General features: G+C 39.9%; 1 protein-coding gene across 1 annotated transcript in view; it reads right to left on the reverse strand.

The window, feature by feature from the left end:
• Positions 1-2,492: 2,492 nt before the first annotated feature.
• Positions 2,493-15,422, reverse strand: part of col7a1 (collagen, type VII, alpha 1) — a 62,755-nt gene continuing 49,825 nt past the window's right edge. The window contains exons 106-119 of the mRNA XM_005741505.1: positions 14,923-14,976; positions 14,571-14,624; positions 14,415-14,477; positions 14,263-14,325; positions 14,002-14,118; positions 12,291-12,368; positions 11,464-11,517; positions 11,267-11,315; positions 11,032-11,040; positions 7,695-7,775; positions 7,267-7,395; positions 4,324-4,491; positions 3,763-3,945; positions 2,493-3,679 (exon numbers count right to left, since the gene is read on the reverse strand). Coding sequence (XP_005741562.1) covers positions 3,651-3,679; positions 3,763-3,945; positions 4,324-4,491; positions 7,267-7,395; positions 7,695-7,775; positions 11,032-11,040; positions 11,267-11,315; positions 11,464-11,517; positions 12,291-12,368; positions 14,002-14,118; positions 14,263-14,325; positions 14,415-14,477; positions 14,571-14,624; positions 14,923-14,976 — 1,131 coding nt within the window. The 3' untranslated portion in view covers positions 2,493-3,650. The remainder of the gene's footprint in view (positions 3,680-3,762; positions 3,946-4,323; positions 4,492-7,266; positions 7,396-7,694; positions 7,776-11,031; positions 11,041-11,266; positions 11,316-11,463; positions 11,518-12,290; positions 12,369-14,001; positions 14,119-14,262; positions 14,326-14,414; positions 14,478-14,570; positions 14,625-14,922; positions 14,977-15,422) is intronic.

Genomic DNA, 15,422 nt, shown 5'->3' on the forward strand with positions numbered 1-15,422 from the left:
AAAAGAAAGCTTTTTCAAGAATCAAAAAGTAGGTCAGTCAAAAAAAGAGTTGTGTGGATGATGAAACTTAGGTGCTTCTGGCCTGGTACAGGTAACTAACTGACTGAGGGCTCAGAGAGTCCTGGTGTCCTTTGAAATGTAAAAGCATTTAAGAACATTTATATTTAACACTAAAAATAGTTACACTGAGAGAAATTGGACCATTTAACTGCTCCAATTTGTGCATTGCAGGGCTTTTCTATATTCAATTTTAAAAGGAGCTTTTGAAATTCTGTAAAAAGAAATCTTACTAAATTCCATTTCTTGCAAATATCTGCTGACTATACATTTGTACATAGTGAAATGATGAATCAGTTTTCAAATTTTTTTGAAAACTTTGAATGTCCTTCAAGGAGCCTGGAGAACTCCTTAAATGACAGGGAAATCCTCCCAAGAGAGTTCAGGCTGTAACAGGCTCAAAACTTTTGCACAGTACTATAAAAATTGAATGGGACTGTGTTGCTCAGTGATATTTTTTTTTCCAAATATTGCTAACACATCTTCTGCATTTGTTCTTAATTTTATAAAAATGATTGTAAGGCCTTTAATTCTAATCTGGAGTACTTTTGGATACTTAAAAAAATAAGATGATGTGCATCAACCATTTGGAGAAAGCTGTTCCCTGTTACAACATGATCATAAATATCTGTACAGTCCAAAACCTACAAGAAATGTGTTTGTGAGTCTGATGAGGAATTACTAGACTTGCTTGGACAGAGTGGAGACAACTCCAGAGTTTTACTGAAAAAAACTATAGCTACCAAATCTCCGGCACCATACACTGAATGTTGAGCATGAATACTCAGATAAAATGCAAACATCACTCCTAGATGACTAGATGACAGCGTTTTAACATAGCATTGCAACAGAGTGCATCGTGGTCCATTTGTGCCCTTTTCCACATATTCATCTTTGTATCCACACTCACTTTCAACTAACCCTAACCACGTCCTTGCCAGAGTGTGCATAACTTGTTACAAGCAGTCGCACAACCTCCTGATAAACACACGCAAGCCTAAAGCACGATGCAGGGCAAAGATAACGCCGGAATTTAAGTAAGAGGAAGACGAGATGATGAAGCTGTGTGAGGCCAGCTGGAGTGTGATGAAACTGATATGGCATCAGGGAGACTCAAACCAGGGGAAATCAAGCGAGGGCAGAAAGCATGGAGAAACGAAGGGAGGAGGAGCCGTGGCCAACAAGTAGAAAATCCTCTCATTAATAAAATCCACTGATGAAATTAGAACATGTAATCAGTCACATACACCTCCACACACGCGTGCGCTTCATTTCTTATCTCCCTATCTTCGCCACTAAAAATATTATGTAGTGCATGTCTTTGATTATAAATCTTCTATTCACGAGCAGACACAGATCATATCAAGAAAGAGAACGTCATCATTATTTAAAGCTCACTGAGACACTTTTAGATTTTAGTTGGGGAAAGGTCATCATTTCTGACTGCAGTATGGAATATGCAAACCTGTTTTCATGCTCTTCAGGTTTAAAGCTAAAAGTGATTCATCGCTAAATGAAAGCATACAACAACTTTGTTTTTAGTCAGACATTTGGTTTATTTGAAATGTTTATTAAAATGTTCCATGACAAACAGAAATGTCTGCACCGCACAAAGACACCTTCAACAAACTATAAAAATACATTTAAAAATAGCACCTTTTCTCTGGTAAGTAAACAAGCAGGCATTAACAGTAACACAACTCCCCACAAATAATGATAAAAACAGTATGTACAAAATATTGGCAGAATATTGCGCTTGATTCTTCATATTTAACAGATACGATAAAACTATATTCGTAATAATAGTCAAATATATTTGTGCTTGCATAGTTATTTTCATGGAGAGAAGTGCGAGGGGTTATTTGAGGAATCTGCGGGCTGGAGTTTTATTTAACGTTTGCATGGATAACATTAGAAAACTGAAGAAGTAACGTTTGGATCAGCTCTTAAGATGCGCCGCAGGTGAAGACAGGAAATCACCGTTTCTGAAAGCCTGGTGTGAAGGCTGAGGCTAGTTGTATACATTTCATGTTATTTCTTTGTTTTTCAGGGTGTATGTGTTTACATCACGCTATTTAACCTAAATACTCTGTGCTGTTAACATGTAACATATGACGCCATTATCCTTTAATCCTTTAAAGCCATGTTTGATTCATGGGTTTTCAGTCTTCCACGTCATCACTGTGATTTTTTTCTCCCAAAAACTTGACAAATATGAGTTAAGTTAAAACTCATATATGCAAATCAATATTTATTTTTCATTTTTGTCATTCCATTTTTGGGGTTTTTTTAACTGCTAACTCTAAATTGCCCATAGGTGTGAATGTGGATGTGAATGGTCTGTCTCTATATGTTGGCCCTGCGACAGACTGGTGACCTGTCCAGGGTGTACCCTGCCCCTCTCACCCTATGATAGCTGGGATAGGCTCCGGCCCCCTCGCGACCCTGACAAGGATAAGCGGAAGAGAATGGATGGATGGATTTTCAAAAAACTTTGAATATTTTGGCAATTATTTCAAAGTTTAGGCTTTAAGGGTTTAAAGGCATTTTTTTAAACTACAACCTGTTCATGGTTTTAGTGTTTTAAATCAGTTCACAAAAAATATTGTTACTTTGCGCAGGTAACGCCTTTTGTTTCCAGAACCTACACTGGTGTCAACTTTTTCTTCTTTGCTAAATAGCACAGAGCCAGTTAAACAGTGTGTACATAGATGGAAATAGAGTACAACTACACCTGCACCTTATTACACAGCATTGTGTAGTTACCATTAGAGTGAAGTTCATAACAGATGCTGTTTGTCCTGTCGTCTAAAACAAAGTCATTCAGCGTTGCAAAGAAAAATTACATATAGCTTTTCCCCCCTTGTTTTTGTTTTGCTGAAATAACGTCATTTATTCCTGTGTATTTTCTCTAAGTTTGAAATGAACTGTGCCTTTTTAGCATTGTATTATAGCGAGAGAGAGACACAATGTTTGCCAATATGTTTACCGTTTACGATCCTCTATTTTTGGTCCTTTTGTGTTTCTATGAAAAGAGCTTGTAAAGGATTGCAGTTTGAAATTTAACACCAGAAAAACAAAATCAGAACAAAAAACAAAACAAACAAAAAAACTAACTTAATGTGAAATATTTAGCAATTTCTTTCAGGTAATAAGTGAAACTGCAAGCATCTTGCAAATGATGAATAATGATTGCAACCTGCAAACAACAGCCTCCCTCAAACAACCTGCAAGTTACTGAAACATACTGAGCTTCACCAAATTGGTAACCTTCCTAAGCAGCAAGATGTTATTCCACTGTACGATGAGTTTGGCAGTTTAGTATCAATACTGTAGCAGCGTTCCACAAGAACTGCACTCAATACTGTGGTATGGTGGAATCGTTAAACTGAGATGTGTTAAAGTCAGGTAAACAAGCAAAAGAAAAAACAGACCTATGAGGCATTGCGGTCTCCCTTTTTAGCAGGGTAAAGTTTGGTTAGGTTAAAAAAACAAAACAACAATAAATAAACAAAAATAAAACCACTGACATTTGACATCATAGTGATCTACAAAAGCCTACCATCCTGTGGCGGAGGACAACTGGGCCACAATCATCGCGCTCTCTTAAAGGGAGGAGAACCTGCACAAAAGATCAACTGTTAGCCTGCTTGCATTATATACTGGACTTAAACTAGTGTGTCTGTGTCTTGCTTCTATTTGTACCATCAGCCTCCCCAAGACAGGTCTCTTCACACTCCTCCAGGTGAAGGAAACGGTTGTCATTTCCTTCACAGCCGCTGTAGATGAAGGGCCTGCAGGCTTGAGCCTGTCTGTTAAAATACCAGCGCATAGTGTACTTTCCACAGCTTCCCTCATCCATGGGCAGCAAGCACGGGTCTGCTGGAGCTGCAGAACACATGCATACATGTAAAACTTGTGCATATATAGACACAAAGAAAACAAGACCAAGGCAGCCCAGGCAAACAGGATCAGTGGGAATAAGAAGCAGCAGGAAACAAGATCATGAGATTGTCAAGCCAATCTATTTATTTCAACACTTCTTGTTTCCAAAGCAACATATTAACACTTCTTTGTTTTTGCCTTATTTTGTTGGATGCATGCTTGTCTTAAATAATACTGTATGACACCCTTAAAAAAAAACTAAAAACAGACAACAGCAGAGCAGCCAATGCACCCAGAGACATACACAGAGAGACAGACACCAGATGGCCAGTAGTAAGGATGAATAAATCCCCAAACAGGATGACGAATGAGCTGGTTTACCTTCCCCTTTGACTCTCCTCTTGGACCTGACTGTTCTGGACTTGACTGCTTTCAGATGTGTAACTTTGACTGCTTCCTGACCATCAGCTGTTGCCTGATCGTCAGCACTTGCTGATTTGTTAGGTTCAACTCTGACTGTTTTCTCAGATTTCTTTCTGTCAACCTCACCTGTCGACGCACACACAGACACACCAAAGAAACACAGCAAACAGCACAGACAAGGTCAACAGAAAATTTCTAAACACAATGGTAACAATGATAATGGGGGACAAAGACTGAACAATCCATGTTGTCAACATGACAGGTCACAGGCTCTGGATGGTGTGGGCTTGTAGTAGGCTGTGTGATAAATACTCAAGGGCAATAGAGTCTCATTATGATGAAATAAAAACAAATTGAAAAGCAGGCACATAAGATAAGCTGCTTCACCAGCACAAACTCAATTATGGCTTCAAAGCATAAATTTGGCATGCCTTTTTGGGTTTAACACGTGAAACAGAAAATTGTGTAGCACATATAACACATTTGGCAAAAGTCAGGGTCATAGTTACTGACTAAAAGTGACTTTTTCATAAGTATAATGACAGCCACTATAGTCAAATGAAGATTATTAAATCCCCCTGCGGTCATTTTTATTTGATGGCGTGGAAGCATAAGGTGCGGAGCACAGCATCAGGGGTTCCTTAAAGGGGATTTATACTTTTGTGCTAATCTCCTGCACTGTAGATATGTCGTAGACCAAAACTTTCTGAATGCCAACTCTATAACCTGATCTGTACCTCACAGTAACTACTGTGACAAAATGGCACTGTCAATGCAGCTACACAATGATGTCAGCTACTCCCCTCATAGCAAAATTGGTATGGCCTGGATCAGGCCCACACAATGTGCTTACACATGGCCCACATACCGCAAAGAATGACGGCCCTTTGGTGGCCCAGATCTGGTTTGCCAGATGTGGCCCACACATGGGCCAGCACAAGGCCAGTTGCAGACACACTGGTGGTCCTGTGCTGGCCCATGTGTGGGCTACCTCTGGCAAACCTGATTTGGGCCACCAAAGGGCCGTCAGTCTTTGCAGTATGTGGGCCATGTGTAATTTGTGTGCAGCCACGGGCCAGTTGCAGACACACTGCTGGCCCTGTGCTGGCCCAGAACAGTTTCAGCTCTGGCCCCAGATGTCAGCCTAATGTGTACCTTAATCAAGCCATGTAATAACAACATGTGCAACATGCAAAACAATGCAAAAGTAACATGACAAAACCCTGTTCAAACAGTAAATGGACTGATTCTTATATAGCGCTTTTCTAGTCTCCCGGATTACTCAAAGTGCTCTATAGAACATGCCACATTCTCCCAATCCCACACTTTCTCTAAACCGAGTGCTTCCTAACTACACACTTGGAAAAACAGAAGACCAAAATTACAGCGACTATGCCCAGCGATTTGTGATCTCCTTGCTTTTGAAATGGTTGCTTCAAAGATGGGGACGAAGTCTGTGCGTCAAGACAGTAAAATGATAAAAAGACGGAGTTACACTTGTTTTCTATGTTATAACTTCACTGTTCTGACGGACCAAAAACAGCACAAGTGAGAGTAGCCCACAAACCAGCTGTGCCACATACTTTGAACACTGCTTTCATCAACAGTGGATGCTCTCTGCCAGAAGACCCGTTATCCATGAACTGCCAGCAGACCGCGATAATGCTACCACTGCTGAACTATGATTGCAGCTTTAGTCTAACTAATCTTTACTAGTTTGAGTCAAATTGACAATTACATGAAATGTTTGTCTGATATTACGGTGATTAACTGTGATAAACTGGAAACAGTTGCGAACATGTTGCAATCTGATGTAAATGTCTTGCAGTATACATCCTAAAAGGTATTTATTAAGACGTATTCTGGATCTCTATACCAGTTATGATGGTGCAGAATCAAATCACAGCTTAAATTAATGTGCACAGTTTTCTCAGTCTCATGGTTTCTCTTCAGACACAAGTGATGAATTCAAACAGAACACAAACAGTTTAACATGCAAGAAGTAACCAGTTACCACTATTTAATCTGCTGAGCCATTTAACTTTAAGATAATGTCAATGTCAATGTTCAGTGTTCAATGTTCAATGGTCAATTAAATTAAGACAACAAATTTAAAGACACCCTTAGTAGCAAGGGTTTCTAACTACGGGACATGACACACAGGTGCCCCAGTGCATAACTGCAATCTTCCAAGTTGAAATAAAAAGCAGAAGATCTCACTTTTGGAGGCAACTCTTCCAACAGTTTCAAAATTGCCACCCGCACACTGGCAGTATGTCTGCTTTCAAGAATTAGACAGTGAGTATTTGCAAACCTTCACCTATCTGTCTGTGAGAGGTTGCAGTAAGTCTGAGTTAGGCCGCTATTGTTTGACAAAACTTTTGAAAACACGTCGCCTCCAGTGAGGTGACCTGTGCAATTCTCCTGCAATCTAAACTGGTTGCCACAATTACTTGCAATCGGTCACCAACAACAAAAGAATTCAGTGAAATCATTTGGCAACCACTGACTTTTCCTAGTCACAGAGAGACTGCCATCCTGTTTTTACTATAGTGTAATGGAGGCTTAAAAAACAGACTATGACACTGATTAATTCAGACATAGCATGAGTTGGTGAGATGGGTTTCCAATTGGTTTGCAGGAGCAACTTTAGGCAGAATAGATGCAGTTTAATCACTGTGCTCTCTATGAGGTTTGCCAAGTGAATGCATAGAAAGCTATCAGCTGACACACCATCACTCCATTATATAATGTGGTTATATTCAGTCATGATGGCCAAAAATGTTAATTTATTGCTGAAGCTGAGAAGTTGAAGGATACTGTTCTCTCTTCACCCATGTCTGCGATACTAAAGCATGTTACTTCAGGAAAACACTGGAAATAGTGTAAAACAGAAATTACCATCACTATGGTTGGCCGAGGGAGACGTGAAGTAGAGCATCTCCTCCAAGGGGTCGTCATAGGATTCGACGGAGTAGACATGCTCATAGTCTGGGTCATTGGTATTTACCACCATGTGCAGTTCACGGCCTGAAAGAAGAGTAGCATCAGGCAGGATCATCAGAGACATCAATGACAACCTCTAATTTTTTGGACTGAACAAGGCCTGAAAATAACTGACCTCAGTAAAACAAGGCCCATACTCTACCAGTGTATTTTTCTTTATGTAATCAGACGTATATATTATTTTGTCGGTAGAACAGAAATGGAGTTCTCTGTTTTCTTGATGAGAAAACCACCCAAATGCTCAGAGTTCTCCAAATAAAGGACGACCAGTTAAATGTGCTTGTTAGGACAGATACATGGACAGACTGGAAGGAAACACTCACCCTCCTCACCCTTCAGCGCCAATTGTTGCTCTGGTGTAGGCAGAGCCCTGACTGGCGGGTACCGAATGTTCGGACCTGAACCTGGGAGAGCCAGATAGGACAGGGACACCGAGACAGGCACAGGCAGAATTCAGAAAGCAGGAGGGACAGGGAAAATGTTACACAAGGGAGAAAAGGGGGGTTGAAAAAGCAAAATGGTGAAAAAAAAGAGAGGACAGAACATTCTGGTAGTAAAACATAAGCCAACAACAACCCCAAAGTACCAAAAAAATCATTCCACCATTCCAACACAGACACCAGCTTAAAGGATTCATTGAGTTTTTGCAAGACTTTGTCACTGTAGGAAAAGCTCACAAAAACGGGTTTTAATCCTTTAAGGACTCAAGTCAGTGCTATAAAGACTTGTGTCACTCCAGTCAAAAGTGACTGTAAACTAAAACTATTACAGAGTTGTTCAATATTAAACATGCAGCTATTTCTTAGATAATAATACATCAGCTAAACATGAGGTAAATTTTGTGTTGGCCTCAAACTTGCATACTGTATTTATTAACAGCCTGCCTCACCAACACTTATCTCATGCGGGTGCTGCTTCATAACACTGATGTGGTCTTGCATTGATTAACAGCTCGAGCAACAAACACATTAGTGCAAACTCTGGGAAAGTTTATCAGTGGAGGTTCACATCAGCTTTCATTTGATTCATTTACTTTAGCATATTCCATGTTATTTACTTTTATAGAAATATAATAAATCAGGTATTAAAAATCCCCAAACAGGACAAAAATGAAAGATTTTTTCAAGATTTATCTGAAGAAGCTGAATAAACTTTCAGTAAAGTTATTTCGTGAAAACCACTGATAATATTTATGCCATCATCTGTTAAAAAAAAAAAAAAAAACTTCAGTGAACACCTTGTTGCTCACGGTGGCTTAAGGTGCAGACTTCAAGCATTTTTTTCCCCGAGGGACTGAAAAAAATAGTGCACTGATTTCTGCAATGACCAAATTCCAGCAATTTTTATACATTATCTTATTTTGTATCCTATTATCAGAGACTCAAGTTCTCCAATTACACTTGGAGAACAAAATTCAAATGTTAAAAAGAGTTTCATGACCAGGTCTGAACCATTTCTTCATTATTTCTTCCTATTTTTATACAGGAAAAGGTCTGGAAATGATTGCAAGTGTGGCATTTACATTAGGCAGCAGTGGCCACAATGCACCAAATAGCTCCCAATGCAAATAAAAAAGGGCATGCTTGCAAAAACAAAGAAAATCAATCATCCAGCCACTGTTAGGAGTCTCAGAATAAACAGCTTGGTGCATACTGACAAAAAGAACATACTAGTGGGCTAGACTATTTAAAAGCCAAGCATAGCCACACAAGATAATAGTGATTGATAAGTGCAGGGTCTCATTTATGTTGAAGAAAAACATTGCCACAACATTTAGTTAATTGAAGAATATTCTCCAAGAAATGGGGATATTGTTATCACCGTAAACAGAAGTCTTCACAGGAGAAAATATAGATTCACCAGAAGTTGCAAACCATTTATAAAACTCAACAATAGAAAGGCAAGGTGATGCATGAGCACGAATAGGGTCCAAGGACACTGAGTCATTGTTTATTGATGACATGACAGAAGGGAGAGGCAGCTGGGTGAATTTGGAAGTAGATGTAAAGAGTCAAAAAGAAAGTTTTCAGTCCTCTGATAAAGTAAATGCATCATTACTGGATAAGTAGCAGCAAGGTGCTGATAATCAAATGCACTGTTGTAACTGATCATCAGTAAGTGTGACCACATCTATGAAGGCGTACATTTTGACGTCTGGAGCTTTCAGATGTGTTTTAACACAATGCCACCATCTTCCTATAAGCAAATTCACCCCAGGGTCAAGCATGGCAGCTAAGCTGAACCTGAACAAACCACATAAGTAAAAACAGAAAAAAATCGCCGATGTTGGCCATAATACACATTGTCACGTTTGTAGAAAATCAAACACAGCATATCACCAAAAACACCTCATGTCAAGAACGGTGGTGGAGCGCTGATGATTTAGGCTTGTTTTGTGGCCACAGCACCTGGACACGTTACGGTCACTGAGTCAACCACAAGTATTCTAGAACCAAATGTGAGACCATCTGTCTGACAGCTAAAACTTGAGTGTAAGTGAGTCAAATTGTGGGACATTGATCTCAAGCACAACATAAAACCGACAACAGGATAGCAGGAAAAGAAAAGAAGATTTTGCAATGGCCCAGTCAACCTGATTGAAATGCTGTGGTGGGACCTTAACAGCACTGTGCATAAACAGACGCCACAAGCCGCAATGAAGTGAAGCAACACTGTAAAGAAGAGTGAACTGACAGTCCTTCACAACCAGGCTGCAGACTAGTAAAGTCATACAGAAAACGACTAGTGCAGTTAAAGGTGGTTCTGCAAGTTAGTGAATCATGGCGTGTACTTTCCTGTTCACATTCACCCATATGCAGGCTGAGTCAGCAATTGATGTCAACCCAATTTCAGTACTAACTACTTAGCACTAAGTCTGCACTCTAAGCCAGCGGTCCCCAACCCCCGGGCCTCGGACCGGTACTGGTCCATGAGTCATTTGGTACCGGGCCGCGAGAGTTGAGGCTTGGGTGTGAAATGTATGGTTTTCAGGGTTTTTAGCTTTATTTTGTTATCGTTTTTATCATTAACTCGGTTTTCCTTGGTCTTTTCACGCGTGTTAAGAACAAATCTTCTTTTTTTCGGTAGTGGTACTAGTTTTATTTTGTTGTATTTATCTGCGACACCTCAAAGGCCGGTCCGTGAAAATATTGTCGGACATAAACCGGTCCGTGGCGCAAAAAAGGTTGGGGACCGCAGCTCTAAGCCTATATTCATCACACGACTAGAACATGTTTTATTTTTTTAAGTGCCAGTAACCAAAAATGTGGACCTACTATCTGCTGCACCTGAGAACACACCATTTATACTGTATATTTGAGTATGTGTATGCTTCCTTGCTAATGTTGCCAGCATATTTTGTTTTTTATCCTTATTTTAGCTAATGTTGTTCACTCTCTGCATTGTAGGGAAGTGAAAGAAAGGAAAAGAGGTAATGCACATGGAAACAAGATATAGTCTAAACCTTCATGCAGCCCACTTATTCAGAACGAATGCAGTTGAGGTGCTAAACAAGACAAAATGTACTTTTTGTCTTTATCAGATACCATGTCACCATCTATCTATAGTGGCATATGTGTTACACTATATTACTGTGACTCATGCTAAATCATAGTCCTTCTGTCAGCTTTTTTTTCTGTTGCAGTTGAATGGCTCACTCACCTCCGCACGCTGAGCATCAGACAGATGGACAGGAAGGAAGCACAAAGAGAGGGGAATAATAAAGGTCAGTTTAAACAGTCAAGTATGGTCACTACGGTTTCCAACCGCTCTGATGGAATTATATTTCCTCAAAGTTTAGCCATGGCTGTGACTCATGTGCTGTGATTAACATCTGAAGTTCGACTTGAAGACAACGCTGATATAAATTAGCAAAGGGAGTGCATGTAAGACTCACCACAGTGCTGACTCATCTCTGAGCGAACATACTCTCTGATCTCTTCCTCCTGAACCCAAAATAAGAAAGAAACAGGGCAAAACACACTTAGCAAAGACAACCCCGGTATCCACTCCAAGTAAAACTGTGTGTGTGCGTGCATGTGTATCGTTTGATGTCTTCGGATTACGCCCCTGCGGTAAGGATCAAGCACTGACCGTCATGCCTGCCTCTCCTCTGTCTCCCTTGGCTCCATCTGGGCCCATGTCTCCCTGCAACATGGACAGGTATTAGGACTTATATGACCCACAGAGAGGCTTGCAGCGCATTAATTCATTAAAGTGAGACCAGGTGCTACACATGAAAGAACTTCACAGTCAACGCGGAAGGTTAAATCAACAATAGTGACTTAAGCTCTTAATACACAGAACTAGTATTTCTTGGGAACCTCTAATAATTAGTGATCACTAATATATGCCAATTCTACAAAACTGTTTGTTCAGCAGTGTTTACTTTATGCTGCTTGCAAAGTAATATAGTTAATCACATTTAGAAAAGTAAAAAAGAAAAGAAGAAGCTGAAGATGTTTATATGATTAAAATGGCTCATTTTAGCCTGTTTCAATGTGTTTGCTAGGCATGCATAATTCAACTTTTGTGCATATAAATGAGATGTTATTGTCATGAACTTGAAATGATGGGATGCTTTCATAAAGTGTTTTAGCTGCATAAAAGCTAAAATAAAATTGCTAGGTGGTTGCCAGGCATTATAATGTATCATGTTTAATTCAACTTTTGTGGATAACAATTACACGTTACTGTCAGGAAACACAAATGTGATGCTTATAATAAGGTGTTATAAGGTGGATTTTGTTGGTGACCAATTCCTAGAAAGAGTGAGTTCAAATCCAAACATACTGAACTCTTGAAGAATGATTTGAATGAGGAATGACAACATTTATTGCAGCATTCTTCTGTAGGGAACATCAAAAATGGAGGCCAACAGCACAATCAAGAAACAGACAGAGACATGTTTGACAACTGACCGCCTCTCCTCGCTCTCCCGGGATTCCTGGGATACCACGCGGACCAACTGTGGCAGGGCCAATTGGACCTCTCTCCCCCTGACGCACACGCAAAACAACATTAATATAAAGTACATCCACAGTGGAAAGCATTCACCTAACTACCTTGTCCATTGCCCACATGATAAACAAACGGCATCTGCTTGTCTAGTTTTTATCAGTAAAAGCTGTCATTACCTCAGCCAAGAAGGGTACGTTTTTGGTAGCATTTGCATGCCTCTTTGAGTGTCCTCAATCTGACTATAAATGTGACAGCTTGGATTCTAATAAAACTGTGCAGGTATGTGGAGGTCATGTTAACAATCCATTACAATTTGGCTTACATCTACCAAGGTCTTCAAGGTCAGCTTAAGGATTTATTGTATGATTTATTTATTCTATGATTCTTAGTGTGTGGTGTGTAAGGTCAACATATAGAAACTACCATGTAAAGATCTAAAATGTCAAGTCACATTTGAGCTTTGACCTCTGCTTCAATGCCAATAGTTTGCTCTACAGACCTATTTATAACTATGTTTCTTACTACCACTGTTTCTACTGACAACATTCAGGGATTTAGGACACGATGGTAAATGGACTGATTCTTATATAGCGCTTTTCTACTCTCCCAGAGTACTCAAAACGCCACATTTACCCAGTCACACCCATTCTCACAAGCACTACCTCTATACTGAGTGCTTTCTAACTACACTCACACACATTCATACTCCGATGGATGCATCGGAAAGCAACTTGGGGTTAGTATCTTGCCCAAGGACACTTGGCATGCAGACTGGAGGAGCCTGGGATCGAGGTGTAGTAGGTGACCTGCTCTACCTCCTGAGCTACAGCCACCCTCACCCACGAGATTCCTAAATACTTTGCACCTCTGACATGTTCAAGGTCAAATAAGGTCAAACATTTATAAAATGTATTTTTTCTTTTTATTAATGACCTAATCCTACATAATGACAGCTAGAAACTGAGCTGCCTTGGTGGAGGTTTGATGTCTCTGAGTGGTTCTTGCTGATATTCTATCTCTACTGTGTCTCCGGACAAGAAGCAAGACGAACATTAGTGTGTTGATATACAGGAAAATAACACGACAGGCCTAGACAAGAGTGTCTCAGTTTGAAAAAAAAAAAAGCCTCTATCAGCAACATTTGGTTTTGCTCCATTGTCAACAGCTTTTTTTTTTTTTTTCCTTGATAATAAAGCAGACAAACCAGTCAAGTACAGGGCTCATCAAGCTGTCAATCATCATGAAGCAATACACAGAAACAAAAAAATGTGTCAAGTAAAGAAGAAAAAGTAAGAAAAAAACTAAGCACAATGAAAGAGACAGACAAAAAGAAAGTGTTCTCTATATATAAAGCTTGCATCATATTTTTATGACAAAACTGTCATCATCTTTCATCTTTGTTGGCACCACATTACTCGAGACGCTTGGGTGCAGCTATTTTTTGCAAACAGTGACATAAGTGATACGTTCGTCTATTCTTTCTTCTGTTATACACATTTTAGTTTCTACTGAAAATTCTGCACAGTCACACTTAATGACGTAAAAATGAACTGTGATATAAATAATTAAAAAAAAACAACATACTAATATCACAGTCCTACATCCTCGTTCATAAAACATGTGGCCAAAGTGTGGAAATAGAAATCATGAAGCCAAAGAAAGAATAGTCACCTTTTGTCCCTGGAGCCCCTCGGGGCCCTTAGCACCAGCTGGCCCTTGTGGGCCGGTCAAGCCGGGGCCTCCATCCGCCCCTCTGGGACCTGGAGGACCAGGTACACCAGGTAAACCCTACGTCAAACACAGAGACTGTTATTTTTATGTTTCTGTTGTTGTGAGGATGAACAGTGGCGCAGAATCTGTAGATTAGGTACATCACATGGCTAAAGGGAGTACTCTAATTTTAGATTTGTATGTTTAATGTGAGAAACTCACCCTTTCACCTTTCTCTCCCTGAGCTCCTTTGGGTCCTGCAATCCCATCAAAACCACGGTCACCCTACATCCACAAAGAAAAATGACTACACTGTGCATTTGCACTGGAATATGGATATGAATATGGAACTTGAGTATGTGAAGAGCACAAACCTTGGGACCAACTAGTCCCTCTTTTCCAGGGATCCCCGGGGCCCCAGAAGGTCCGATGTCCCCCTACAAAACAAATGATGATGACCACTCTTAACAAAGGACACAAAGACATCCACACACCACACAATGACTTATTTCTTCAAATATTAGGCATACCTGTTCACCCTTTCTCCCTGGTAGGCCTGATCTTCCATTGGCACCAGAATTTCCCTGAAAATCGCACACAGCCATTATGCTCCACACCATAAATACAAAGTGCAACCTAACCTAAAGAAATGTAACATGTAACCACGTCACAGCAACAGAGTAACCACCAAGCAGCTTTAAGTACCATCAGCTTTTAACTAATATTAACATGATGTATTTGGTTAACTCATTATTTAAAAAACAAAAAGAAAACACAAAGCTTCAGAATTATTAAGTATAACTTAACAACTCCTCCGTTCATCTTTACATCTTTATTTCTCTTCTTTCTACCATTTCCCGTTTCTCTGCCTCACAAACTCACCTTTTCTCCCTTGGGTCCATCGCCTCCACAAATTCCCTTGGGTCCTCGGTCACCCTGGAAACACAAAAGTTTTTCACTGACAGACATAAAGATCTTTTGTGAGCCACAAAGTGCAAAAACCAGCAAGGCAGAAAGCCCATCCACTCACACCGTTCATTTACCGAGCACTCACTGTGCACACGAACAAGCACTTTGTGCAGCATATTTCCTACAAAAACAGATATGATGCAGACCTTTGTGCTTTTTCTTTTTTCTCCTTACAACGGGTATTCAGATAAAAATGTAAAAGTATGTAAAAGCAAATGTGACCAAACAACTGCAGCGCATTCTGAGAACTGCAGTTAATGTCTCAGACTCCCGTAAATCTGCATGTATGCCTCTGATTTCGATTTGATTTCTACAGATGCATATGGAGAACTCGGGTGATCTCCATTTCTAAATGTCTACTGTTGTTATTGTTGACATCCAGCTTACCGTTTTCACCATCACCAAAATAGTCT

Source organism: Pundamilia nyererei, unplaced genomic scaffold (assembly GCF_000239375.1).
Source record: "Pundamilia nyererei isolate P.nyererei 1_Seehausen unplaced genomic scaffold, PunNye1.0 scaffold00110, whole genome shotgun sequence".
In the NCBI taxonomy this organism is placed as follows: Eukaryota; Metazoa; Chordata; class Actinopteri; order Cichliformes; family Cichlidae; genus Pundamilia; species Pundamilia nyererei.